Source organism: Ovis canadensis, chromosome 4 (genome assembly GCF_042477335.2).
Source record: "Ovis canadensis isolate MfBH-ARS-UI-01 breed Bighorn chromosome 4, ARS-UI_OviCan_v2, whole genome shotgun sequence".
NCBI lineage: Eukaryota > Metazoa > Chordata > Mammalia > Artiodactyla > Bovidae > Ovis > Ovis canadensis.
This window is the reverse complement of record NC_091248.1, coordinates 91,152,071-91,178,693: the sequence shown is the minus strand read 5'-3', so window position 1 is coordinate 91,178,693 and position 26,623 is coordinate 91,152,071. Positions and strand designations below refer to the sequence as shown.

At 52.7% G+C, this 26,623-nt stretch overlaps 1 protein-coding gene across 1 annotated transcript in view; it reads left to right on the top strand.

Moving 5' to 3' along the window:
* Positions 1-26,623, top strand: part of ADCY1 (adenylate cyclase 1) — a 106,450-nt gene that overhangs the window by 39,937 nt on the left and 39,890 nt on the right. Inside the window, exons 5-11 of the mRNA XM_069586836.1 lie at positions 4,743-4,870; positions 12,319-12,477; positions 15,319-15,460; positions 16,800-16,955; positions 23,943-24,137; positions 24,293-24,390; positions 25,327-25,411. Of these exons, the coding sequence (XP_069442937.1) occupies positions 4,743-4,870; positions 12,319-12,477; positions 15,319-15,460; positions 16,800-16,955; positions 23,943-24,137; positions 24,293-24,390; positions 25,327-25,411 (963 nt within the window). The remainder of the gene's footprint in view (positions 1-4,742; positions 4,871-12,318; positions 12,478-15,318; positions 15,461-16,799; positions 16,956-23,942; positions 24,138-24,292; positions 24,391-25,326; positions 25,412-26,623) is intronic.

Sequence of the window (26,623 nt, the reverse complement as noted above, 5' to 3'; positions counted from 1 at the left end):
TCTTGCCTGGAGAATCTCATCGTGGGTACAGTCCATTGGGTCACAAAGAGTTGGGCATGACTGAGTGACTAAGCATAGCACACAGCACTGGTATATAGTCAAATATGTATTTTCTCACCTGGAATAGTTCTCTGCTGTGTGATCACATTACCAGTGAGGTTACAGTTAGGTTTAATTTATTTTGGTTTTGATTTTTAGGCATCACTGTTTTAAATTAATTTTTCTTTTTAAGTACATAAAATATTGGCATGGCTCCATCCCACAATGGAGACTCCGAGACAAGATACTTGGATACTTACTGCCAAGTATCTGCAGGGCCAACATACTGCCCTGCCCCACCATCTCTCCCACCCCATGCATTTAGGCATCTGTGCTGTGTTTGGGGTTGCCCCTCCACTGTTCTTTTGGAGACCAGGAGCACACATGTACATGTGACTGTTTATTATTGAAGAGTATGCCTCAGTGGGGCTTCCCATGTGGCTCAAGTGATAAAGGATATGCCTGCCACTGTAGGAGATACAGGCAGGAGACAGCAGGTTCAGTCCCTGGGTCAGGTTGTCATTTCCCAGTACTCTTGCCTCGGAAATCCCATGGACAGAGGTGTTTGGGAGGCTACAGTCCACGGGAACACAAAGAGCTGGGCACAACTTATCGACTGACTGACTGAGCCAGCCTCTCTGGGACCCGTTGTTTCCCGCTGATGGCCAGATACTATGCAAAGTTAGTATGACTCGGCCAGCTGGGTTTTGGATGCAGTCACCTGGGGATCAGGCGCAGTCACTGGGTCGTTTCCAGCTCTCAGTCTGCACCTCCATTTCCCCAGGGTGGGTGCCACCAGGTCCTGGGAGCTTCCTTGCCTTCCCAGAATCCAGGTGCAGCATGGGGTCCACCTGATGGCCTCTGGCCTCTCTGAACTCCCGTTTCAGAGTCAGCCTCAGCCCCAGAGAGGTTTGGACATCTTTGGGTTCTGAAATTGCAATGGGTCTTCCTGATCCCACTGAATTTTCTGCTTCTTTCCAGGCCTGGGGCCAGTGGGGCAGGCTCACAGAGCCTTTGAGCTTGAGGATCTCTGCCATCCTCTCTGGCAGAGCCAGCCGGGTCCAGAGTTGACCTGCAAGCCTGCACAACACATCTGGAAACCAAAGCGTGAGAGCCTCCTCCCTGGATCCTCCTGCAGCTCCTCTGCTGCTCTGAGGGGGCTCTGTCTGTCGTGTCCCCATCATTCCTGTCCCTTCTGAGCCAGCTCCTCCAGCCCTCCCCCTCCATTTTCTTTCTTGCTTTGGCTGGGAAACAGCTGTTCAGCTGTCACGCTTCTGCTGGGGAACTCCAGGAGCCGGTTTCATTAGTTACAGGGAAGGTGTTGTAATCTAAAACACCCAAAGCAACGGAAAAATCCTTTTTTGGTCTCTTAAGCTTGTTAACCAAAGCCGGTAGAGTTGAGATAAAAAAAAAAACAAAACAAGGCGATGTGTTAGCATTTCACTTCCCTAGTCTGTTCTGGGCTGTGTTGTCTGCCCTGCGGTGGAGCCGGCCTGGAAGGGACCACCTCAGGATGGTCGCCAAGAACACGTGTGTCACTGACTGGCTGTAATTATCCACCCAGTCCTGACTGTGTCAACGGGTCCAGCTGAGGATGGCTCTTCTCTAGGAAGCTCTCCCCAGAACACGGTGTACCTGTGAGCCTGTGGCCTGGATGTTACCTGCTAGATGCTCTTGTCCTCCCTTGGAGAGCCCCCACGCTGGGCAGGGAGGGTCACTTCTGAGGCTTGCTGGGGCACCACTTGCCTTCATCTTCGTTTACACCTCGTTATTCCAACGCCTCCTGTCCTGAGGGTCCGGCCATCAGAGAGCCTCCCCAGCCCCACAGAGACTCCCCTTTCCGTGGCGGCCACTCTGAGCATCTGTGTCACAGGGGACAGTCAGGCTCACGTGGTGGCCGTTTGGGGCAGCCCCACCCATGGCCTCTGATTTTCCTTTGAATCTGATGGTACAGCTGCCACTTCTGACCAGCCTATTGAATTTATGGTCCATTCACTTACACACACACACACACCTGCCCACACCTTCCAGTCTAGGGCCAGTCCTGTCGGGGACACACAGAGATAAACCGGAGGCTGGGATCATGGGGCCTGGAGGTGGCCAGGAACATGAGCTGGGGGATGCAGGGATGTCCACGGTCAGCCACACTCATGCCCCAGGGGGATGCTGATGGATAGGGACACCTGTCAGAATCGGGGCTTGGTGACCTTGAGGAATCTTCGGCAGGAGCAGTGCCTCAGTGGAGTAGCTTCTGTCACTTCTGTGGGCTCCTCAGAGGGAGGGGTCTAGCTCCCCAGATGGACAGCTGGGAAGAAAGCTGGACGAGTTGGGGGTTCATGAGCTTTCCACCGAGGGTCTCTGGGCCCAGGGAATGGTGGAAACTGGCAGTGGACCCTCGTCTTACCCTGGGCCCTTGGGTCCAGGGAAGGTAGCCTGAGTGTGAAGGTGGGGAGGGGTGGGGGAGGGAGCTGTCCCTCAGTGATCTACACCACGTGTCCTGGCAGTGAAGGGACAGGTGGGGGCGGACATGCTAGAGATTCCGGAAGAGAGCCCAGTGTTGCCTGCTGGCTTGGAGAAGGCTGCCTGCCAGAAGCCTGGCCCTTGGCTCCATGATGTGGATATCTGCACCTGGCTGGCCCTGGGCTCCCCGACTCTGTCAGCCGCAGCATAGTCTGTCCGTGGGACACTGGGAAATCCCTTCTGCAGACGAGGAGGCAGGTGTCTGACGGATGAATGACTGCCCCTGGTCACTTGAAGGCTGAGTGGCCAGATCTGGACCTCCCTGAAGCCAGCTCCCTGATCACAGCAGGTGCCTTCAGGGCTCGGGCTGAGGCAGACCCAGTCACTGGGCTTTCCCAGAGCCCTGCCAACAGGGGGAGCATCCGCTATCCTTCTCCTCTTTGACCCAGTGTCCCCATGGGAGGAGCGGGGCACTGAGTCATCTGCACAGAGACGCCCCCTCTTCTGATGCCTGGATCACCGCTCCGGAGAGCATCGGGATGCTGGCCCTGGCCTGTCTCCCACCCCTCTGCCTGGTGGAGAGTGTCCTGCGGCAGTGCATGGGTGGGGAAGGCTGAGAATTCTCACCCCAGGGCACTGAGAACTCATAGCATTCAAGAAAACCTGCAGGAGGCAACTCGTTTGTAAGAAAATGAAGAGCAGAACTAAATATAACTTACAGAGTGTGTTCTCAGAGTGGGGTCAGTGTAGCTCTGGGCTTCCAGGCCGCCTGGGGCTGTGAGATGCGTCTCATCCAAGGACAGGTGGTGTGAGGCCCGTCTCCTTCACAGACGTCCTCCAGGAGAGACCATGGAGTGAATGGTGGGGCACAGAATCAGCTGGAACAGATAGAACAGAATAGAATCAGAACACGGAGCACAGAAAACAGCTGTCTTCTGTGGAGACAGATACCGAGACTGGCGAAAGGGAGAACAAAGCCCTGCTTCTCACAGTGATTGTTTTGGAAAGTGTAATTTTTCGTAAAATGTGTTACATACTCTTGTTAATACATAATGGATTGGCTACTGTTACTTTATTTATTTTTAATGGTTTTTGTTTCCTTTATTAAAGTTCTTCAAGGTTAGTGGAAAAAAGACATAAATAAAACCCATAAATAATCCAAAACTCTGGCTTGAATCAACAGTTTTACCCTCCCCACGGACGATGCTGTCTTCAGAATCCTTTGTATCATCTGAAGCAGCACAAATCTGAGTTTCACTTCCTTTTTTCTTCCAACTCTTTCCACTTTGGGATCCTGGTGAACATGTTCCATGGAGGGAGGAGGAAGGGAAGAGGGTCGTGTATTACTTTAGATGCATTAATACATTTTAAAAAATGCTTCTCAGTCGTAGCTTCTTATGTGGTAATATCCATAGCACTAACCTACTTACACGAAAACTTGTTGAGGTCCTCAGTTATTTACGGGATATGAAGGGGTGTTGAAAACAAAATGTCCCAGAAATGCTGTTTTAAGGCTCTCCTTGTATAAAGCTGACAGTCGCCATCGTCATCATAGCCGGCCCCGATGGGTTAGCGCAGGACGGATGGTAGCAGACGTCTCCTGTGTCTCTGTCCTCAACTTGAGGGTGAGGTGGAGCCAGCGTTCTTCCTGTTGTGTAAATGTCAGAGGAGACCTTGTGTGGCATAGGATGCCTTTCTGAGGCGTTCCCTGTGAGTGGTGAGGTCGGGGTGCAGACCCCGGCTGGTGATCCTTTGGGGAGAGCTGCTTACGTGGTCTGTGGACCTCGACTCTGGGTTAAGCTATGGGGCGCTCAGAGGCGTGTGGCCTGGCCCTTCCTGGGGTGGGGAGGGGTCTGGCATGTTCCAGAAGAGCCATCACATGATGATTTGAGTTGGTGGTCAGACTGTCCCAGCCCCTCTTGCAAGAGAGGACCCTTCCCTGGGGAGAGGAGCTGGCTCCTGGGTGTGGGGTAGCCTCCCGACCTTGAAGGGTCTGTGGGTTTGGCCCTGGGGAACTGAAGGGCAGGAATGGTGGAGGGGTGTGGGGCAATGTGGGGTGCCCCAAAGCAACCCTAATCCCAGCCATGGGGAATGCCTGCGCTCTGGAGGTACCCTGACTGTGGGGGGGTTGCCTGGACCTTGTTCTAGGTTGTGCCTCCAGCTCAGCCTCTGGTGGCAGAAGAGCAGGTGCTCTGGTGGCCCCAGGTATATGGCTAACTTGTCCTTTGCCCTCTCGTCTGAAGGAGAACCACTGCCGCCGCATCAAGATCCTGGGAGATTGCTACTACTGCGTGTCTGGCCTCACTCAGCCCAAGACTGACCACGCCCACTGCTGTGTGGAGATGGGCCTGGACATGATCGACACCATCACGTGAGTGCCCTGTGGGTACCCTGCCCCACGTGCAGCCTGCCTTGTCCTGGCCAGGTGTCCAAGGTGGGTCACCTGTGTCGTGGCTGCAGAGAACCAGTGCCTCTTGGCGAGGTGCTGGGTGAAGGCGCCCTGCCTGCACTGCAGAGCCCTGCCTCTGGGAGTCCCTGTGGTGCATTTTGTTGGGGCTGTGTTTGTTTTTTTTGTTCGTGGTGATCCCGGGTATTGTCAGCTGTGTGTTGTTGCTGTTGTTTTCACTCAGTCATGTCCAACTCGTTATGACCCCATGGACTGCAGCATGCCAGGCTTCCCTGTCCTTCACTATCTTCCTGAGTTCACTCAAACTCATGTCCATTGAGTCAGTGCTGTCCAACCATCTCATCCTCTGTCGTCCCCTTCTTCTCCTGCTCTCAATCTTTCCCAGCATCAGGATCTTTTCCAATGAGTTGGCTCTTCCCATCAGGTGGCCAAAGTATTGGAGCTTCAGCTTCAGCATCAGTCCATCCAGTGAATATTCAGGGTTGATTTCCTTTAGGATTGACTGGTTTGATCTCCTTGCAGTCCAAGGGACTCTCAAGAGTCTTCTCCAAAACCATAGTTCAAAATCCTCAATTCTTTGGCATTCAGCCTTCTTTATGGTTCAACTCTCACATCTCTATATGACTACTGGAAAAACTATAGCTTTGACAATATGGCCCTTTGTTGGCAAAATGATGTCTCTGCTTTTTAGTAAAATGTCTTGGTTTGTCATAGTTTTTCTTCCAAGGAACTGTGCGTTAGTCTGGTCAAAAGAAAGAACCTTTCTAGCTTAGCTAGATGAGATGCTCAGGGAGTTGATAGTGGGAAAGTGTTAGTTCCTCAGTCGTGTCTGACTCTTTGTGACCCTATGGACTGTAGCCCACCAGGCTTCTCTGTCCATGGAATTCTCTAGGCGAGAATGCTAGAGTGGGTACCCATGCCCTTCTCCAGGGCATCTTCCCCACCCAGGGATTGAACCCAAATCTCCTGCATTGCAGGCAAATTCTTTACTGTCTGAGCGACCAGGGAAGCCCTGGTTGTGGGAAAGGTTTGGCTCAAATCTGGCTGAATCCCAGTTGAAAAGGAATCACGTGTGCTCGCCCATGAGGCCAGATATCCAGGCGTCAGGTGTCCCCTGTGGAGAGAGGCTTAGATGGAGCTGGTCTTTCTGGAACACTGGGAGGCTTGCCTGCTGGTTTCCTAGCCACTCTGTCTCCTCACAGTCCTCGTCAGGGCCTGGGATGAGGCAGTAGGGGGCCTTCTGTCGGGTTAAGGATGGTGTGGAGCTGGGAGGGTGAGATGGTGGATGGCGCATAGATCCACATTTCAGCTTCTCAGCAGCGTGGAGAGATGGCTTCAGCTCAGTGTGTGGGGTTACCAGGGCCTGGTGTGGTCTCACACTCGGGAGAAGAGAGGCTTAATAGCACAAGAGTGGAATGAGACATGGGTGAACAGCAGGCTTACTGCACCATCCCTGTGCGGCAGATTGCAGGGTCCACACACTGTGTGTAAAAACAGGGTGCTCAGCACGCTCAGACTGCATGCTTGGTCTGGTAGCCCACTTCTCAGGAGACAGGACCTGCGTGTTAGCATTGCCTGGGCGAATTGAACCCCCAAGGGCTGCTCTGCCCAGCGAGCCCATGGCAGCTGATCTGGGCTGTGGTCTAGAGTGGATAAGTACCCCCCACCCCAAGTGATTTCAGTATGTAGCCCCTGCTCTGGAAAAAGAAGCTGAACTGGGGGAGAGGCTGGTTGTTGACCATTGTGTTCTTTGGGGAGGTGCCCCTGGGTGGTGGGCACAGCGCTGTGAGTGACCAGGAAGCAGCAGAGCCTGCAGTGCTGAGATGTCCCTGGCCGAGGCCACAGAATGATCTGCTGCAGGCCTGGGGACCTCTGAGTGGACAGAGGAAGTCCAAGAGCAGGAGGGATGGTTTGCATGGTTATGAGATTCCTAAAGCATCTCCTACAGACCCTGTGCATGCTGATACGGATGCTCAGGATCAGGAATGCTCTTGTCCTACTGTGGTATGTTGGACCGCTGCTGTTAGCTCCCTTTTCAGGCTGATGCTCTGCTGGCGGTGCATCCACCAGAATCATCTCGAAACAGGGCGGTCCATTCTGACCCTTCTGAGCACAGGACCAACTTGTGTGGATCAAGCATTTGATATCACAGGATAGAGAGGAGTGTAGTAAGAAATTCATAAAAACCGAGGAATAAATCTCTGCCAGGGCAGGTGAGCAGCCTGACTAGCTCTGACTTGGGCGAGAATGGAGGGGTCGCAGGTCTCCTTGGACAGCAAGTGGGGAACGATATTGTTTTCCACTTGGTATAAAGTTCATTTCTGTGGGGAAAACAGATGAAAAGATTTTTCCTGTTCCGTGTAAAAGACAAAGCAAAAAGTACCGACTTGAATGTGGAGTCCCAGGGCTTCCAGGGACAGAGGAGCCTAATGGGCTGCAGTCCATGGGTTCACAAAGAATTGGACGTGACTGAGCACATGAGCACAGAGGACTCTTACCCTCCCAGGAGAGTGGCAGTGCCTAAGGCTGTTGCCCCGAGGGCCCCTGGGCTCCTGCTCTGGGGCACCTGGACCCTGTCTGCCCTCAGTACCCAAATCAGATCCTTCTCTTAGACTTGTGGACCTAATTAAGGTATGCAATACACTCTTAAAAGAAACACCACAGATTAAGTTTGTTGGTGTGATTTTTAATTATAATTTAAAGTTATTTATATTTATATATATATTGTTGGTTTTGGCCAGATGGCACCTGCCCATGGGAGGAATGGAGATAGAGTGGGAAGTGCCTTACGTGCCCAGTGAGTGTGATGACTGGCTTGGGCTTGCCCCTGCAGAGCTGTGACCCTGGCCATCAGTTTCCCCATCTGTAAAATGAGAGTGTCAGCTTCATGACATCTAGGGCTCTGAGTGAGGCTGGACTGGCAGAAATGCAGGGCAGTGGAACCCACTCGGCCTCTACATCTGGGCTCTGCGGCCTGATGGTCAGGGGCTAGACCTTGAAGGTTCCAGGGAGATTTCTCCAGGACTCCTTTTCTCTCTCTCTCTCTCTCTCTCTCTCTCTCTCTCTCTCTCTCTCTCTCTCTCGGACTCCTGGTGGTGTCATCATGCTGCTTGGACCTATGTCCTTGACCCTAAGTCCTGTGACCCCTCCCCAGGGTACCCAGGCCTGAGCCTGCCCCCCCGCCCTGCCCCCCACCAGAGGGTGTGCTGCCCATGTGAGATCTGTGCCGCCACTCTTTCCTGCACCCCAGCACCAGCTTTCCTTCATCAGGCCTTGAATATTATTAGGTCAGTCCTGAGGAACTGCTTCTCTGCAGCCAGGTCTGGTACATGAATACTTCCTAGGGTTCAAGCCATCAGTCCCCAGATTCAGGTGTTCTGAGTGGGTTGGGGGCTTCCTGCCCAAGGAAGCAGATGGGCTCCCTGTCCCATCCTTAAGGTGGTGCTTCAGTTTCCTCACATCCCTGATTTTCTCTGCTGTGAAATGAGCTGTTGTGAGAATTAAATGGGATCCTAGGTTAAATGGGCAGGCAGGGAAGATGCTGGATCCCCGGGCACTGCAGACGTCAATTCATCAAGTCTCCCCTTCCCAAAAGGGAGTGGCTCAAGGGTGAGCCAGCTGGGTGGCTTCTGTCCCTGGGGCTCTGGAGCATCCTGATTCTGTGCATTTACAGGAAAGGGGCTTGTCCACTCCACAGGGAGTACTTCGACCATCGCAGGAGTTAGCCAATCACAAGTCAGACCTCCAAACATACAAGTACCATTTTGCTAAATTCTTAATCCAGACATGGCTTTGCTTGCAGTCTGGGTATTTTTAGTTCACTATAATAAGTAGAAGTAAATGGCATGTACTCTTCTTTCCCTGACCCATCTTTGAGCTGGTAAGGGCCAGCTTGCCTCTGCTTAGATCATGGGTAGACCCGATGTACCCAGCTGGAGTGGAGGTCGAATGAGAAGAGATGCTCCAGTGGCAAAAATCATTTCTGATGGTTCTGGAGGCCCCATTCTCCCCCTCCTCAATTTTCTCAGTTCTTGGTAAATGTTCCTCAGTGAGACATTTTTTTTTAATGGTTTTTCTTAAAAAATTTTTTTTATACAATTAAAAAATTACAATATAGTTTTTATACAATTAAAAAATTACAGTATAGTTATTCACAATATTGTGTTAGTTCAGATGTACAGTGAAGTGATTCAGTTATACATATGTGTATATTCTTTTTCAGGTTCTTTTCCCTTATAGATTATTACAAGGTATTGAGTACGGTTCCCTGTGTTACACAGTAGGTCCTTGTTGGTGATCTAGAGTGAGACAGTTCTTGAGGAAAGATTTATCTTAAGTGATTGTTCAGTTAACTGCATGGGATGACAGATGGAGTGAATTGGTAGAGTGTCCTGGGCTGCCTGGTTGGTTGGAAGCTGGCGAGGGTCCTACATACCAGGGACCCCTGAAGACCTGCTTGAGGGAGGTGGACGTGGGTCCTAGAAGTCCCCCTGCCCTTCTTCGATTGCTGCAACAGTAGAAATGCCTAAAATGCACAAAAACACCTTTTGCAAGTTTACTTATTTACATTTCCCAAATTGATTTCTTTTTGTGAATTAAAAAACATTTTTTTAAATTTTGGTTTTCTTATTTCAATACCTTTAATTGGAGATTGGCAAATGAATGAAAAAATGTTAAAACTGAAAAAAAATACACATTCAAAATACATTCAGCTAATTAGGTATTAAAGATATGTGGATAGCCAGACTTTCGAAAAACCTTTATTATAAGTTGGTGACATGCATACTTCTGAGATTCTCAGAGCTGAACACCAGTCTGCCCTGGACCCTGCATAGATGTATCTGATTCTGTGGTCTGGCCTCCTGAATGCAGAGGATGGTGAGCTAGGCTGGAGGGCCAGCCAGGAAGGCGGTGTCTTAGCTCACCTTTGGAGCCCCTGGCTGCCATGGTTTTGGGGGACAGGCCCTTGGTGGATGAAGTGACCAGTTATGGGCAGAGCTGCTCCTGGTTAGAGGCCAGACTGGGGGGAAGGTTTGAGTGGAGGCTGCTTGGGCAAGGGGCTGTGGCCAGTGGGGGCCCCTGTGGCCAGGCAGTGGGTAAATGAGCAGTGTGTAAGTGGAAGTTAGGGCGAGGGCAGGTGAGGGAGACGCTGACCTGGCAGGTGGGCTGGGTCCAGCGAGCCTCGTTCTTCCTGTGTTATTACTGACAAATGGGACTTTGTCAGTAATGCTGACAAATCCTGGCTTCTCTGGAGCAGAGTGGCGGCAGCTCAGGGCCGAGCAGGTTTGCCATCAGCGTCCCCTCTTGTTGGAGTGCCCTATGGAGCCTCTGTTAGTATCTCCACAGCCCATGTAATAGGAGCAGCAGGATGTGGGTGCTAAGGGGCACTAGGGTTGAGTTTGAATGCTATCAGAGCCTGTGAGGGCTCATTCAGCCCCACGCTGGATTGCACACAGTGAGACCGAGGCCAGGAGAGGGCAGAGGTCAGTGTGGTCAGTCGCCAGGTCAGATGGGGTTTCCCCAGAGGCCTGCATTTCTCTTAAACCACCTCCTCTGGCCCGTGCTCCTCCCCACGCTCTGTTCTCCCTCTCCTGCGCCTCGACCACGGCCCCTCATCCTGTCCCTTCCTGGTTGCAGCCTCTAGTCCTTGGTCTGAAGACAGGACACTGCCATTGAAGCAACCGAGTGTGCAAGAGCTGGGCTGGGGAGGCGGAGCTCTGAGGGCTCGGCCGGTGGGACCCCCTGGGTGGATAAGTGTTCCCTTCTTTAACACTGCTACTCCTGTTCTGATGATCAATAAATTGTGAATCGTTAGTAGGGGCATCATTTACCAATAACCTGCTATGAAGAGATGATGGGTTTCAGAGTCTTTGGGGGTTTTTAGCCATTTCCATCTGGCATTCCTGTGGGTGGCCAGCTCTGTCTTCCTTTCTGCACAGAACTGGCTCTTTTTGCTGTCAGAGGCCTGGTGAGCCAAAGCTTTGGGACCTTCTTTGTTTTTCACTCTCCTTGTGATATTGTGGACTTAAGCTGTGTCCTGATCACATTCATTTTTTCCAGATGAATATTCCCAGTCTCTTTATTCCAACATCACTCAAAGCTCCTCATTCTTTAATTTTTTTTAGTCCTTTAGGGTTTTTCTTTGGAGAACAGTGAGCGGGCGGTTCTCAGGAGCTGTGGGTGGGTGAGGGGAACGGAACTGTCCTCATCACGGGACTGCTGTGTCCCCCAGTTTGGCTCAGCCTCCCTCCCTTCTTGCTCTGGAACTTCTAACACACCTGCTGTGCAGGGCCACCTTTGCACCCACCCAGGGTGGAGGGGCCGGGGCGCCGTGACTGACCCCCTGCCCACCCTCACGCTTCCTTGTAATTCTGTCACTTGGAGCACACCAAGCAGGCCTGATACTGCTTCCTCAACAATATGCTCTAAGACTGTTCTGCCTTTTGGGGAAAAGTGGAAAAAAAAAAAAAGAAAAGAAACATGGCATCAGAGGGTCTCCCTGTGGTGGTGCTACGTCTGCTGTGCTCTGACTTGTGATCACAGCCCCTCATGTGCTTCCCGCATCTCACTCCAGGCGTTGTGGGCCTGGAGAGACCCTGCAGGCATCTTCATGGCCCCAGAGGGGATTTCTGAGCTCTGCCCGCCTACAGGTTGCCTTGAGTCTTTCCAGGAGCTTTAAAAACCACCTCCCATTTCGTCACCCAAACGCCTCCACTGACACTGCCCTCACTTCCAAGGGTGGTCTCTCCTGGGGGCCTCAGGGCTTCAGGCCACCCTCTGCTGGAAGCTAGAGCCCAGGAACATGAGCGGCTGGGCAGGTGGAGTGCATACTGGCCCTGCAGTCTGATTTCAGCATCCACCCGTTTCGTCTTGTTTTCTCCTGTGAGTTGACTGTGGCACAATTTACGTCCCACAAAATCTTCCTGTTGTTCGGGCGGGTTTGCAGAGTCCTGAGCCTCCCCCCAGGATTAGCCTGCCTTCTCAGTCAGAAACTTGGGTTCAAACCTTGACCATTCCTGGGGCTCCTAGAACCCCATCAGATGTTCCCCATGGCTCTTACGCTGGCCCCATGGGTAGGCAGCAGGCATGAGCACCCCTGATCAGGTTGGTGGTACAGAGAGCAGGATCAGGGTCCTGGGACTGGGACCTTGGGCTTGTTTCCCTTCTGTGGCTGCCCTGGGTAAGGAGCGGGGAGGGGAGGTGCGGTGCCTTGTGAGCTGAGCAGTGGCCCTGGAGTTTTGAGGAACCAGCCTGGAGGGACCCCTGCCCACCAGAGGCCACAGCTCAGGGGTCAGGCTAATTAAGTCAGGAGACCACCGTCCCATCCACGCTCCTGCTCTCCTGTGCTCATGGCACTATGGGAGCAGACTGCAGGGTCCCAGCTTCCGCCCTGTGTCTTATGTTTGCTGCAGGTCCGTGGCTGAGGCCACTGAGGTGGACTTGAACATGCGTGTGGGGCTGCACACCGGCAGGGTCCTCTGTGGGGTCCTGGGCCTGCGTAAGTGGCAGTATGATGTGTGGTCCAACGATGTGACCCTGGCCAACGTCATGGAGGCCGCCGGCCTGCCTGGGTAAGTCTGGGACCCAGAGGGCAGGGGCAGGGGATAGTACTTGGCCATTCTGCTTGGAGGGCCGGGAAGCCTGGCCATCCTAGCCCCCATCAACAATTGGAGGGGCTTGTGCTGGGCTTACTCAGACTCCTGGCCTTCACGGAGAGCAGGCAAGCTGACCGGAGGAGGTGGCGACTGAAAGCCCCGTGTCTGCCTGGCTGGGAGCTGTCCAGAGTGCTGACTGCTGCTTCTCATTTCACTTTCTTTCTCAGACTTACACAGTGGAAAGTGTCGTGGTTTAGCGCCCCACTAGGGAAATTAACAGATTTTCTTCTAGAATGAGGATGTGTTTCTCAATGGTCTGTGCACTTCTAATGCCTTCTAATTACAGCTGCCTGCCTTGGTCTCATTTTATTCAAACCATTCCACAGAACCAAGGCATTGTATTGCTGTAAAAACATTAATCTGAGAGCTGAGCGGGTGCTCCCCTCCTTCCATGAGCGGTGGGCAGGAGGGGGATGACGTGATTGCAGGAAGGGGGCTCTGAGGCACACTCATCTCTCAGTCACACCCTCCTGCTTTCCTCCCCTTAAGGGGTTCACAGGCTGTGCTCGCAGCTGCTGCCGGGCCCAGCTGTGGTTCCCAGGGGCTAGAGCTGAGCATTAGACGCTTGCACGTGTGTGTCTGCTTTTGCACACTTCCTCTGAACTTAAGGGCAAAGCTCTGTGTCCTCTTCTGTGGCCCCTCTGACCCTGGCTGCCTGTCCTCTGCCTGCCCCCAGGCATCCTGTTCTCACCCTGGAGGCCTGCCATCCTCTGGGCCACGTCTTTCCTCCTCCCTCCTGGCCTGGCCTCAGTGGGGAGTGTGGAAACAGGGGTCCCCTTTCTGTGTGTTGAGGCCCTGAGCTTGGCTGAGGGCCAGGTGGCATCCGAGGCTGCTCGGCGTGCTCTGGAGAGTGGCTTTGAAATCAGGAAAGGGAGGCTTATGGGACTTGAGGAAGTAGTGAGCCTGGAGATTAGAATCCAACAGCAGAAGAAGGGAAAATCTTCCTCAAAGCCTCACTGCATCTGTCCCAGGAATGGCCACAGCATTTCTGTATGCTCGGTTGCTTCAGTTGTGTCTGACTCTTTTTGACTGCATGGCCTATAGCCCTCCAGGCTCCTCTGTTCATGAGCTTCTCCAGGCAAGAATACTGGAGTGGGTTGCCATGCCCTTTTCCAGGGGATATTTCCAACCCAGGGATCAAACCCACTCTTATGTCTCCTGCATTGGCAGGTGGGTTCTGTACCACTAGTGCCACCTGGGAAGCCTAGAGCATTTCTAAGTGAGCTCAAAAACCTTGGCATTGTTGTCTTCAACCAGGCTGCCTTTGAGCATCCCCCAGGGGGACTCTGGAAGGCACTGACCCCTCCCTCCCACACCCTGTCCTCAGTGCTCCCCCCGTCCTGTTCTCTGCCTTTCAGGGTCTCAGGGGGTCACTGTAAACACCTTCTCACTGTGTCTGCCACCTCCCCCTCTGGCAGTTGTGCTCACAGCCCCTTGTCTGGCACAAAGTCCAGACTGTCAGCCAGCAAGGAGGTGACAGGAGCTGCCACCTCCATCCTCCCCTGCCTGCTGAGATCCCACGGCTCCTACCTGTTCTGCAGCTCCATGTTTAAGACAAGCACAGGGACTTCCCACCGTCAGGGAGCTCTCCACAGGCCCCCTCACCTGGCCAGGGCCTCTTTCAAGTTGGGGCTGACTTGTAGCTCTGCTCCCCTGACTCCATCTACCAGAGCCCCAGGAGGGGCCTCATCCCCTGTGGCCGCTCTCTACTTGGCTTCCTTCTTCTCTCTTCTCCTCCACACCTTTCAGAGACACTCCTCTCCCTGCCCTCCACCAAAGAAAGACCACCAGCCAGGAGCATAGTGATTACAGAGTGCCTGACGGGTGCAGCGCTATTCCTGGAGGGGAGTGTCGGCAGCAAAGACAGAGCCCCTGGCCCTGGTGGGGTTCACATATTTTGGGGCCACAGGGAGCACTCTGGGGAGTGCACAAGTGGGGAGCATGACACAGGGCTGGGGGGCCCCCTTTTCATCAGTCAGACTGGGTCTTCCCGGGCACCGAGCCCAGTTAGGGGCTCACAGGCGCTTGGGGGCACTGAAACTCTGGAACTCCACACTGAGCACAAGGAGGAGGGAGAGTGATGAAGGCCCAGACCGGAGAGTCCCTGAGAGAAGGGGAGCCAAGAGGCAGAAAGAGGAGCAGGGGAGGTGCAGGGTGGTGAGAAGGAACGCTCTTAGAGGGAATGCAGGCATCAGGAGGAGGGCCTGGGGAGGAGGAGAGCCGTCAGCTGTGTTCAGTGCTGCACAATGAGGACCAGACACCGATCGGCTGTGTGTGGCCAGAAGTGGCCTCAGCAGAGGGTTCTGGGCACTGTGGGGCTGGGGGGACAGAGGAGGCAGAGCATTGCCATTCCCCCTGCAGGGCTGAGTCCTCCTGCCCTGGGGATTTTGGGGACAGACCACAGCTTGGGGCCTCCTTCTCCCTCACTTCGCCGCCCTCTGCGTCCCTCGTCATCCCTTCTGCATCCTGACACTTGCTTCCCTCCTCACCTTCAGTTCTCCTCTGGCCCCTTCTTCCCTCTGCCTGCAGCTCTCTCTGCTCTCAACCCTTCTTAGCACATGTTCCCCTCCCTCTGGGTCCCCCTAATGCCCCTATCCACCTGCCAGCCCTCTGTGCTTGTGCCCCAGGGAACCTGAGTGGTCCTTCCAGAGCCACTGTGGGGAGGGGACATCCCTGCCAGGACCCTGCAGAGTGTCACCCCTGTGGGGGAGGCCCCGCTTTGACTCTGAGCAGGGATCTCCACGCCCTTTTCCACAGGAAGGTTCACATCACAAAGACCACCCTGGCGTGCCTGAACGGTGACTATGAGGTGGAGCCGGGACACGGACATGAGAGGAACAGTTTTCTGAAAACGCATAACATCGAGACCTTTTTTATTGTGCCCTCACATCGGCGAAAGGTAAGCTTGAGAGCGCCTCCTGTGCAGAGCCTTCATTCTCCTCAGATCGCTGCTTCTCAGGCCCTGAGCTCTGCGAACTCGAGAGTGTTCCCACTGACCTTGTGTGCGGGGCCTGGCCTGCTGCACATGTGGGGAGGGCTGAGGGGGAGGGGCGGGGAGGGAACTTGGAGTCGGGGCCCTGGGGTCCTTAAGGGTTGGGCCATCTGAGTCCTCCTGCACCTCCCTAGGCCTCTGCTGCCTCTCCTGCAAATTAGGTTTGAGAACTTTCTGCAGGAAGTCAGTGATGAATTGCACTGTGGATTGAGGGGTGCTGTGCACAAAGGAAGGCTTGTGACTATCCTGTGTGGGCACTGAAGGTCACTGTACCCTGGGGAAGTGATCTGGACATGATCAAGGGTGACTGAGCCATTTCCAGGGCTCAGGTGAGGGGTGCAGGGCTCAGGCGAGGGTGCAGGGCTCCGGTGAGGGGCGCAGGGCTCAGGCGAGGGGCGCTGGACACAAGAGGCTGTGGTACTCCTTCTGGACACAAGCAGGTCAGATATGAAGGAGCAAGCTTCGGGTTCCGCTGTCCTGGTGCATCCCTGGTCTAGCCCTCTCCAGGCTGGGATGCAATGCCCCCATGTGGCATGGGGACCTTGGATGGTGTAGCACTGGCAAGGTGAGAAGAGTGGGGCTCAGGGAAGGACAGGTAGGGTGAGGTGAGCTGACTCCTGGAGAAGGGGAGTGAGTGTGTAGGAGAAGGGCTGGGTGAGAGGTTTGGATGACCAGCTCAGGTGAGCCTGGGGACAAGCGATCGGGGGGCGAGGCCTGAGGAGGGAGGCCTGGGAGTGGCTGCCTGGAGGCAGAAGGTTCTGAGCTGGAGGAGGGAGCCTTGGGGCCCCGTGTGGATGCCGCCCTCCCGTCATGCAGAATTAAACGACAGCGTCAGTCAGGGCTGTGCTTTGAGGATGAGCAGGATGATGTGGTTTGTACAATGAGCAGCCCCTTTGGAGAAATTTGGGGTGAAAAAGGGAGAGAAAATGGCAAAAGGCAGAAGGGGAAGTCTACAGGAGTAACCCTGGGGGGCTGGTGGGTGACATTCACCAGTGTGGTGCAGACCTAGCTGGGTGATGTCCACACATCGGCCCCGGGATTCAGGCATTGCTCTGGTTTCAGAGGCATTGAGTCGAGTTGAGAGCTGCATGTTTGGGAACTGGGTTGTGGTTCTGTTCCCTGGCAAGCAGCAGGCCTTGAGCTAACTGCCTGTGACCCCTCTGCCCCATCACATTTGTGCTCCCTGCCCGAGAGGCAGGACATGCCTGTTACTCACAGCGTATCTCTTTGCTGCACGTCTGCACAGATATTTCCAGGGCTGATTCTCTCAGACATAAAACCGGCCAAGAGGATGAAGTTCAAGACTGTGTGCTACCTGCTGGTGCAGCTCATGCATTGCCGGAAGATGTTCAAGGCCGAGATCCCTTTCTCCAACGTCATGACCTGTGAGGACGACGACAAGGTAGGCTGGCCCTGCTCCCGCGTGCCGGCCCTGCCGAGTCCCCACCCATCTGTCCTCCTAGTGCGGTCCTGCTGTGGTCAGCTCCATCAGCCCCGCCCCTCATGTTTCATAGTCTTGTAAATGCTCTTTGGACCTGGGCTGCTTTGCTTTCCTGCAGAAACCTTTTTATTATCTTGTATTTTTTTTTCCCCCCACAAGTTGACATTCCATGGATTTATCGGTGAATTCGAGCTCAGATCCCCCAGATGTTTAAATCTGTCCTCAGGATATTCACACATCAGATGTTGTATGGCTGCTTCTGGAGACTCCTTCCCCTTCTGTCTGCACCCCAAGAGCTTCAGTGTGGTGTCACCACAGCACTGTCCTTCACCTCCGTGGGAGCATCTCTGCTCCCTCCCTCTGTGGCTCTCATATCAGAGACCCCCTTCCTTGGTTAAGTCCCTCTAGTTGATGGTATATGGCCTCCAGAGTTGATAGAGGTTCCTTTTGGAGGTGTCCCTGCAGGGCAACCTGGGTGCAGGACTTTCCATTTTTCTTCTTGGGTTGGTCAGAGTCACCTTCTGATCTTTAGTCTTCTGCTGGAGTTGGGTGGGGCCTGGGGTGAAAGCATGGAGCTGAGTGGGGAGGCAGCACTGTGGCTACGGGTGGTCCTCAGTGTCTGCCTCAACCACGTGGCCCTTGTGTCTGTAACCCCCCTGATCCATTCCCCTCCAGGGAAGACCCCGGTCCTCTGGGAGCTTGGGGGAAGCCTATGCTCCATCACTTCATCAGTAGCTCTGAGCATTCTCTTCCTGAGTCCTCTTGTCATTGGCCCTCCAGCCCCTGTCCTTGCACCGACGGCTGCACCTTCAAAATATTCTCACTTTCATAGTCATCTGTGTTCTTGAATCTGTCAGTGACTGATTGCCTGTTTCCTGAGATTGCATTGCTGCCTTCTGCACTCTGGTTTTCTCTGCCTTGTGGGTTTTATGCCTTTAAAAGGAATTCTCTCACCACAGTTTCAGTGGCTTTTCAGGAAGAAGCAAAATCCTGCTGACTCTCACTTGTGGTGCCTTATTCTAGAGGGAGTTTTTGTGGTTTGATTACGGGCTTCTGTTTGGGAACGCAGTAAGAGCTCTGTTGATGGAGAATTCTCCCAAGGAGATTGGTCTTTCCCCTGCCGACCACGAGGGAGTCTTTAAATGCCCGACCTGTGGTTTCTAGATGTCCCAGGAGGCAGGCACACGCATGCACACACCTTTGGAGTAGATTCAGGTCTAAGACAGGCCAGCTTCTTCACTGACCCCACTGCTTCGTCTCTCCTGGTCGTGCAGCCTCTCAGGGTCTGGGGTTCAGCCAGATGTCTGTGACTTCACTGCTCATCTTGCTTGGGCCCTGGGTTTTCTGTGAGCCCCATGAGAGCATGATGGCACCATTCCCTGGCCTGAATTCCTATTGTCCTATTGTTTCTGGCCTCTGGTCATTTCCCTTACTTTTTTGTCAGTTCAGTTGTTCATTTCACAATATGAGTTCAGTTCAGTTCAGTTGCTCAGTCGTGTCCGACTCTTTGCAACCCCATGAATCGCAGCACGCCAGGCCTCCCTGTCCATCACCATCTCCGGGAGTTCACTCAGACTCACGTCCATTGAGTCCGTGATGCCATCCAGCCATCTCATCCTCGGTCGTCCCCTTCTCCTCCTGCCCCCAATCTCTCCCAGCATCAGAGTCTTTTCCAATGAGTCAACTCTTCGCATGAGGTGGCCAAAGTACTGGAGCTTCAGCTTTAGCATCATTCCTTCCAAAGAAATCCCAGGGTTGATCTCCTTCAGAATGGACTGGCTGGATCTCCTTGCAGTCCAAGGGACTCTCAAGAGTCTTCTCCAACACCACAGTTCAGAAGCATCAATTCTTCGGTGCTCAGCCTTCTTCACAGTCCAACTCTCACATCCATACTTGACCACAGGAAAAACCATAGCCTTGACTAGACGGACCTTAGTCGGCAAAGTAATGTCTCTGCTTTTGAATATACTATCTAGGTTGGTCATAACTTTTCTTCCAAGGAGTAGGGTTGATATATTTACCCAGAACGTGTAACAGGAGCTCTCTCAGGCTCTCCTGATTGCCAGCTTGCCAGAGTAGAAATACTGACTTAATCGCTGTCTTCTTCCTGCAGCGACCCCACCCACCCCAACCCCCTTGACTCAACTTAAGCCTCCAGAGATGGGACTGGGGGAGGGGAGTGAGGTGTACAGTTTAAATACATGTCCAAAACTCAGTGTCAGGATAAGTTTCCTACATGCATGCTCAGTTGTGTCCAACTCTTTGCAATCCCATGGACTGTAGCCCGCTGGGCTCCTCTGTCCATGGGATTCTCCAGGCAAGAATAGAGGTTGATTTCCCGCTCAGCTCCATGCTTTCACCCCAGGCCCCACACAACTCCAGCAGAAGACTAAAGATGATCAGAAGGTGAATCTGACCAACCCAAGAAGAAAAATGGAAAATCCTGCACCCAGATTGCCCTGCAGGGACACCTCCAAAACGAATCTTTTTCAAGTCTGGAGGCTGTGTATCATCAGCTAGAGGGACTTAACCAAGGAAGTGGGGGTCCTGACATCTCCAGGAGCAGGTTCTCATTTCCTCCTCCAGGGGATCTTCCCGACCCAGGGATTGAACTTGGGTCTCCTGTATCTCCTGCACTGCAGGTGGACTCTTTACTGCTGAGCCATCTGGGAAGCATCAGGATAGATAATAGTGCAGTATTTTAAAAAAGTCAAGTGTAATCCAAAAGAAACCACAATGAACCAAAAAAAATCAAATTTTAGATGAAGCCAGAGCAGTGCAGTCATTGACCTGGAGCCCGAGGCAAGGGGTGGTGTCCCCAGGACTCTTCAGAGAAGTTGGGATGGGAAGAGGGGAGAGAACGAATCATTCCTGGGAGGGTGGGGTTCATAAGATTGAGGAGCCCAAGCTTTTCCTGGGCAGAGCCTGCTGACTTGTGGAAGGAGCCTGTGACCTTTGGATTCAGACTGTGTCTGATGAGCCCACATGGTTAGCGTCAGTCTCTCCTTCTCAGGGACCGAGCAGCCCCCTCGGTATCCCCGCTCGGACCTGAGAGCCGCCAGCAGCAGACCCCACCCAGCCCACGGCTCCTTAGTTGAGGAGGAATCACACACTGGGCTCACTGGCCACCTTCTCTGGCTGGTGTCTGCAGCCCATCCTCCTGGCCCCATGGCCCAGGAACCCAGGGAGCCCTGCAGCTCCACCCTTCCCATCCCTGCTGGGGAGACCTGCTGTGCTCAGGGCCCCTTCTCTCCTTCCTTTCACACCAGAGTTCGGATTCCTGGATTCTTCCCCAAGCCTGTTACCTCCCTGGCTTTGTGGTCCTTCTCTCTGCCCTGGGAACATGAGGGGTGGTATCCCAGGTTTCATCCTCAGCCTCTCTGTCCCCACAGTCTCCCACGGGTCTCCCCTGGGAGTTCAGGGTCCTTAGACCCCCGCTCCAACATCCCCGCCATCTCTGGTGCTTGGGACACCTCCGCCGCTGCCTGGCTGGCCCCAGACAGAGGATTCCACAGCCCAGTCCTGTGCTCTGCTCTCAGACGCCCTCCTGCACCAGCCTTCTTCTCCCTCCATCTCACTGTCTCCTCCAGATTCTGATCCCTCACCCCCAGCGCACCCAATTCTGACCTCTTTGCCCCCTGGACAGCCTCTATGGGCCCAGGCAGCTCCCCTGCTGGGGAGGCAGAGAGACAGCGCAGGCCCCATGGGCAGGTGCCAGGGGCTGGGGGCCTAGCTGGGAGCCCGGACCTCTGCTGCTCTGCTCTGTGCCCTGTGATAGTGGAAACGAGTCCAGGATGCGGAGGGAGCAGTGTCAGTGCTGTGGGAGGGCGTCAGTGGGTGAAGACAGGGCAGTGACAGGCAGGTGGCCTGGGCTGGGGAGTCCATGTTGGTCTTGAAAGGATGGAGTGGAGAGGCCGTGCATGGGCGGGGCTGGCCACCAGTGGGGGTATTTGGGAAGGATGACGTGAGTGACCCATCTAGTGACCTCGAGCAGAGCAGCCCCTCCTCTGGGGCCATTCTCCCCAGTGGGTCCCAAGTCCGGCATCTGCTTTAGGACGAGGTTGCCTCATCTTTTCTGTTGCTGTCTTCTGTTCACTTTATCTGCACCTCCAGGCCTGACAACCTGATGGAGGTGTTCTTGCAGATGGAGCCGGGAAGGCTGGTGGGATTAGGACAGTGGGGTCCACCACTGTCTATGCCTTTGTGCTGCATTTGTGGGAAACTGTGTCCCAGGTTCTGGGGAGTGTGACTCAGGTGTATGTGGTCAGCCTCAGAACACAGCCTGTCTTGGGTTCCCCTGTTCCTGGCTTCTCCTGGATCAGAAGTGTGGGAGCCCAGGGTGGGTCGGCCGCTAGGTGGCGATACCATGCAGGTGCCTGCAGGGCGGCCTGAGCCTCTAGGTTTGGTTTTAGGGCTCCCGCACAGCCCAGTTGCACCCCAGTTTCGGACCGCGCCCAAGGGGCTGCTCTCCTTAATATGCAGAGACAAGCATCTGCAGTAAAACCCGGCCCCCATGTGCTTACACTTGTTCTATTTCTTCCTTCAGTATTCCCGGTTATAAAAGAACTTTATTGTGGAAAATATAGAAAAATACAAACATTCACAAAGAAGAAAATGAAAACCATTCATCTATAATCTGGCCACCCACAGCCAACCTATTATTAATATTCTGGTCCTTCTAGCTTCTTAGATGTGTGTATATTTACACATTTTAAAAAATAAAATTGATGGGATGATATACAACATTTGCTGCTTTCTTTCACTTGCCAGTGTATCATAAGCATTTCCTTATATTGTTGACTGTTCCTCAAAAATAGGGTTCTTCAGTCATTGAGTAAATCTCCAGCCTAAGGAGAGACCATTTACTTACTCCACTTCTATTGATGTTTAGGTCATTTCTGCTTTTTGTGTGTGTTTTCTTTTAATCAAAGTAAGTAACTCACAGCCTTTTTGCTCATGAACGTGCATTTACATCTCTGATCTTTGTAAGATGAATTTCTCTGCCTCAAGTGTCTGTTTGAGAGTGGGTGTGGCTGATTAGAGGTGATGGTGCCAGTGTCCCCCATAGCAGCAGGTGGGAGGCGTGTCTCCCCAGCCCCGGCCAGTGTGGCGAGATGCTCTCCCTAAAACTGCCGGTAGATTTGTCCCTTCTGGAATGTACACCAGGAGCCTCCCAATTTCTCGCTCCCTTTTTGTTTTAATTTATTTATTTTATTGGAGTATAGTCGCTACACAGTGTGTTAGTTGCTGCTGTAGGACGAGGTGAGTCAGATACACGTGTGCATACATCCCCTGTGCCTGAACCGCCCTGCCACCTCTCGAGGCCATCCCAGCGCTGGCCTGAGCTTCCCGTGTTTTACAGCGGCTTCCTGCTAGCTGTCTGCGTCACGCGTGGTAGCATGTTTATGTCAGTGCTGTGCTTTTTGTCTCACCCTCTCCTCCCTCCCCTGTCCGCATGCCCATTCTCATGTCTGCATCTCTCTTCCTGCCTTGAAACAGGCTCGTCTGTGCCATCTTTCTAGATTCTATGCTGCTGCCGCTAAGTCACTTCAGTCGTGTCCGACTCTGTGCAGCCCCACAGACGGCAGCCCGCCAGGCTCCCCCGTCCATATGTGCTAATACGTGACACTTGCTTTTCTCTTTCTGACTTCGCTCTATGTAACAGGCTCTAGGGTTATCCACCTAGTTGTCGGTATCCTGTAGATGTTCTTCATCAAGTTGGGGAAGTTCCCCACCATTCCTTGTTTTCTGATGATTTTTATCATGACTGGGTATTGAATTTTGTCAAAAGATTTTTTAGTTGATGTGACTGTGTGTTTTTCCATGTGGTGGTTAATATGGTGTTGATATGATAGCTTGTGTGGAGTGTTCAAATATTTAAACCTTACGTATCTAGAAAAGTTCATGGTATAGACTTCTATTTATATATTGCTGGGTCCTATTTGTTAATGTTTTGCTAAGGATTTTTGCATCAATATTCATGAGGGACGTGCCCTCAAAAGTAGTTTTCTTTAATACTCTCTTAGTCTGGTTTTGGTATCAGGATAATACTTTATAAAGTGAGTTGGGAAGTGTTGACTTTTATTTTCTGAAAGAGACTCTATAAAATTGATGTTAATTCTTATTCAAATATTTGATCGAATTCACAATGAAACCATCTCAGCCTGAAGATTACTTTTTCATGAATTTTTAAATTATGAATTAAATATATGTAGCCATTATAGAGCTTTTCTATTATTATCTTTCCTGTTGGGTGAGTTGTGGTAGTTTGTATGTTTCAAGGAGTAGGTGATTAATCTAAGTTGTCAAATTTACTTATAATTAAGAACTATTTTTTTCTTAATTTTTTTGCTGTACGTGGCATATTGGATCTTAGTTCCCCAACCTGGGGTTGAGCTTGTGCTCCCTGAAGTGGAAGCACAGAGTCTTAAACACTGGACTATCAGAGAAGTCACTGAGTTGTCAAATTTATATGTGAACTATTGTTCATCATTTTTCCTTATTATCCTCTTGATGTCTGCAGTGTCTGTAGTAAATTTGCTTCCTTCCTGAATTTGTTTATATAGTTCTCTCTTTTTCTTTGTCATGCTTGCTAGAGATCTGTTGATTTTATTGATATTTTCAAAGAACAAGTTTCATTGCTCTGTGCTCTGGGTCCACTGCACACGTGTGGGGTCCCGTAGCCCTCCATAGGGAGCCACTACACAACCACCACGTGACCCCACTTACAAACACAGAAACCCCACACCAAGGATGTGATAACTCACCTGGGATCGCCTCACTAGCAGGTGGAGGAGCCAAGAATGCGTCTCAGATCTGCAATCCGGCCCCCGCCCCAGACTCTGCCAGATCCTCAGCAAGGACCCAGGAGGATGGAGCGTAAGAGCTCCTTTCTTTGTTAAGTGGAGACTCTGACCATATCCCTGCCTTTTTTTCTGTAATGGTCAGCGGAGGGCATTGAGAACAGCCTCGGAAAAACTCAGAAACCGCTCGTCTTTCTCTACAAACGTTGTCCAAGCCACCCCCGGCACCCGTGTCAACAGGTACATCGGCCGCCTCCTGGAAGCCCGCCAGATGGAGCTGGAGATGGCAGACCTGAACTTCTTCACCCTGAAGTACAAGCAAGCTGAGCGAGAGCGAAAGGTGAGTGCTGGGGGCTCAGGGTGGCTGGGAGTCAGAGGCCCCAGGGCATCCTGGGGATGTGGGTGCAGCTCTTTCTCGCTGTGCTGGTCCTAGGTGTCCTTGGCGCCCTTTCTCCTGGAAGCTGGCGGCTGATGGTCTATTTCTGTGTCTTCTAGTACCACCAGCTTCAGGACGAGTATTTCACCAGCGCTGTGGTTCTGGCTCTCATTCTGGCCGCCTTATTCGGCCTTGTCTACCTTCTAATAATCCCACAGTAAGTCCCATTGTGGGTCCATCAGTCATAAGAGGTTGCCAGGAGTCCCTTTCTTTTCAAGTTCAGGTTCAATTCCTGTGGTCACTCTCCCAGGGTGCCTGCCTGAGCCACATGCCAGTTCTCCATTACCTGGAGGACCTAGCTAAGCATGCCTGATGGCGAATGCATGGGACTGCTCACTCTCAGTTGTTAATTTTAAATGTGCTCAGTCCTCAGACACCACATATTTTCAGTGTACTCTGTCCACAGCACACGCGCTGTTGACTTCATGGCACTGACTGAGGGAGATAACACACAGGACCACCAGTGGGGCACTCTGGCTTCTGGGTGCTTGTCGTTTTCAGAAACATTTAAATGAGGACAAGTAGCCTCTGGAAAGGAGCAAAAACATAAGATTTTAATAACATTGAATCATCCTAAATCAAAGTGAGTGACAGTTCTGGTTTCTTGGCAAGAAAGACCCCGCTTTTCTTGTAGATGTACCGCTTTCTTAATAAACCTCCCGAGTGGAGCAATTCAACCGTGAGTTTCCAGAAGACACTGGAAGCCAGCCCCCATCCCAAGACCCTGTGGACACACAGTGGCCACCTGGATGGCCTATTAGGAGATTCAGCCTAATAAAACTCTTTCCAGATGAAACCCAGGAAGAGGGTAGTGCTCAGCAGCCAAGTCTGTGCAACCCTAGCCCTTCCTGCACGCGGAGGGCATCTCTCGATCATTCGTAGGACTAGAGAGACCCTGGAGGGGGGCACTTAGAAGTTGGAGTGGACACAAGAAGAGCCTGTCTCCTAGAAGAGGACTGGCATGGGCAAGTCCCCAGAGACCACTGTGTCTTCCTGGGGGCTGGGACCTGCTGGGGGAGGGGAGGAAAGATGGCATCTCTTGGGCGCATGTCGCCTGCCCCAACCTGCAGTGACCGTATGTCTTCTGTTGTAGGAGTGTGGCTGTCCTGCTCCTGCTGGTGTTCTGCATCTGCTTCCTGGTGGCCTGTGTCCTGTACCTACACATCACCCGGGTCCAGGTACATGTGTGCGTGTGTTCCGTACCTGGGTGTTATCTGGTCCAGGTACAAGTCTGTGTGTGTCTTGTATCTACACGTCACCTGGACAGGTAAGTGATGGCCTCTGGCTGCCCTCTTAGGCAGGACAGGTAGGGGTAGTGGAGGCAGTTTGTCCCCTCACCTCCCTGGCAGGTGAAAAGGGTCTGTGTGGCAGGAACATATTAAGCCTGTCATGTGCCAGGTGCTGTTTGGGGAGTTTCAGCAGTGTGCCCCGTGGACACAAGGGTGGTGGTTGACAGTGATGGAATAAATGAACACGTGGCGTGACACTGTTCCATGCGGGTGGAGAGTCCTGCGGCTTCTTGTGCGTTCATGTCCTTGACTGGGGCGTCCGTTTTCCCCAGGATGCTTCATTTACGGATTGAGCCTGTGGTCCTGTGTCGTGTGAGGCTGCTGGGAGAGGACTCTGTCTTGTCTCACATGCCTTTCTCACGTCCGGAGCCTTCATTATCAAACATCCCATGTCCCCACCAGACTCTCACTTGTCACCTCTGCTAGACCCAGGGTTATTTTCCCGCAATTGTTGAAAACAGCTATTTTGGGAGAAGATTGAATCAATTTTATTTAAATTCTTTATTATTCATAGGTAATTTCTTGAGTTAAGAAAAAAATTCTGCTCACTCAAACCACATTCCCAGATCCTTGATTTCATAGATGGAGTGGCGTCTGGTTTGGTAAACTGAAATTTCCCACTTCACATAAGATTGCTTTATTCACCTAATTTCAAGTGAAAGCAAGTGCATGTTAATTTCTGTGGCCTGTTGCATTTGTCCCCAGTATTTAGAATTTGTTCCTGGTGGACCAACAGTTCTCCTGGCAAAGGTGGCCCTGACTCCACCAGCCCCTCTCTTTCTGTCCACGCACCCCCCCGCCCCCGCCCTCACCTGTGGGCCTGAGCATTTTTTCTAAGTGTGTGATTTTTGACTCACTGCTGCAGCCCATGGTCCTAACAGCTGGTGGCTGCAGGTCACCCGGCCAGCGAGTGCCACCGATCCCACATCTGCTCTGCAGGCCCTGCGCTGGGCTCTAAGTTCACTGCCAGGCTTGTGCAGAGGACTGTGGGGCTCTGGGTGACAGGGAGGGGTCAGACTGCAGGCTCTGACTGGTGGGCAGTCGGGGTGGGAACAAGCCTTCCTGTGGAGGCTAGCACGTGCGGAGATGGGCAGATGCAGG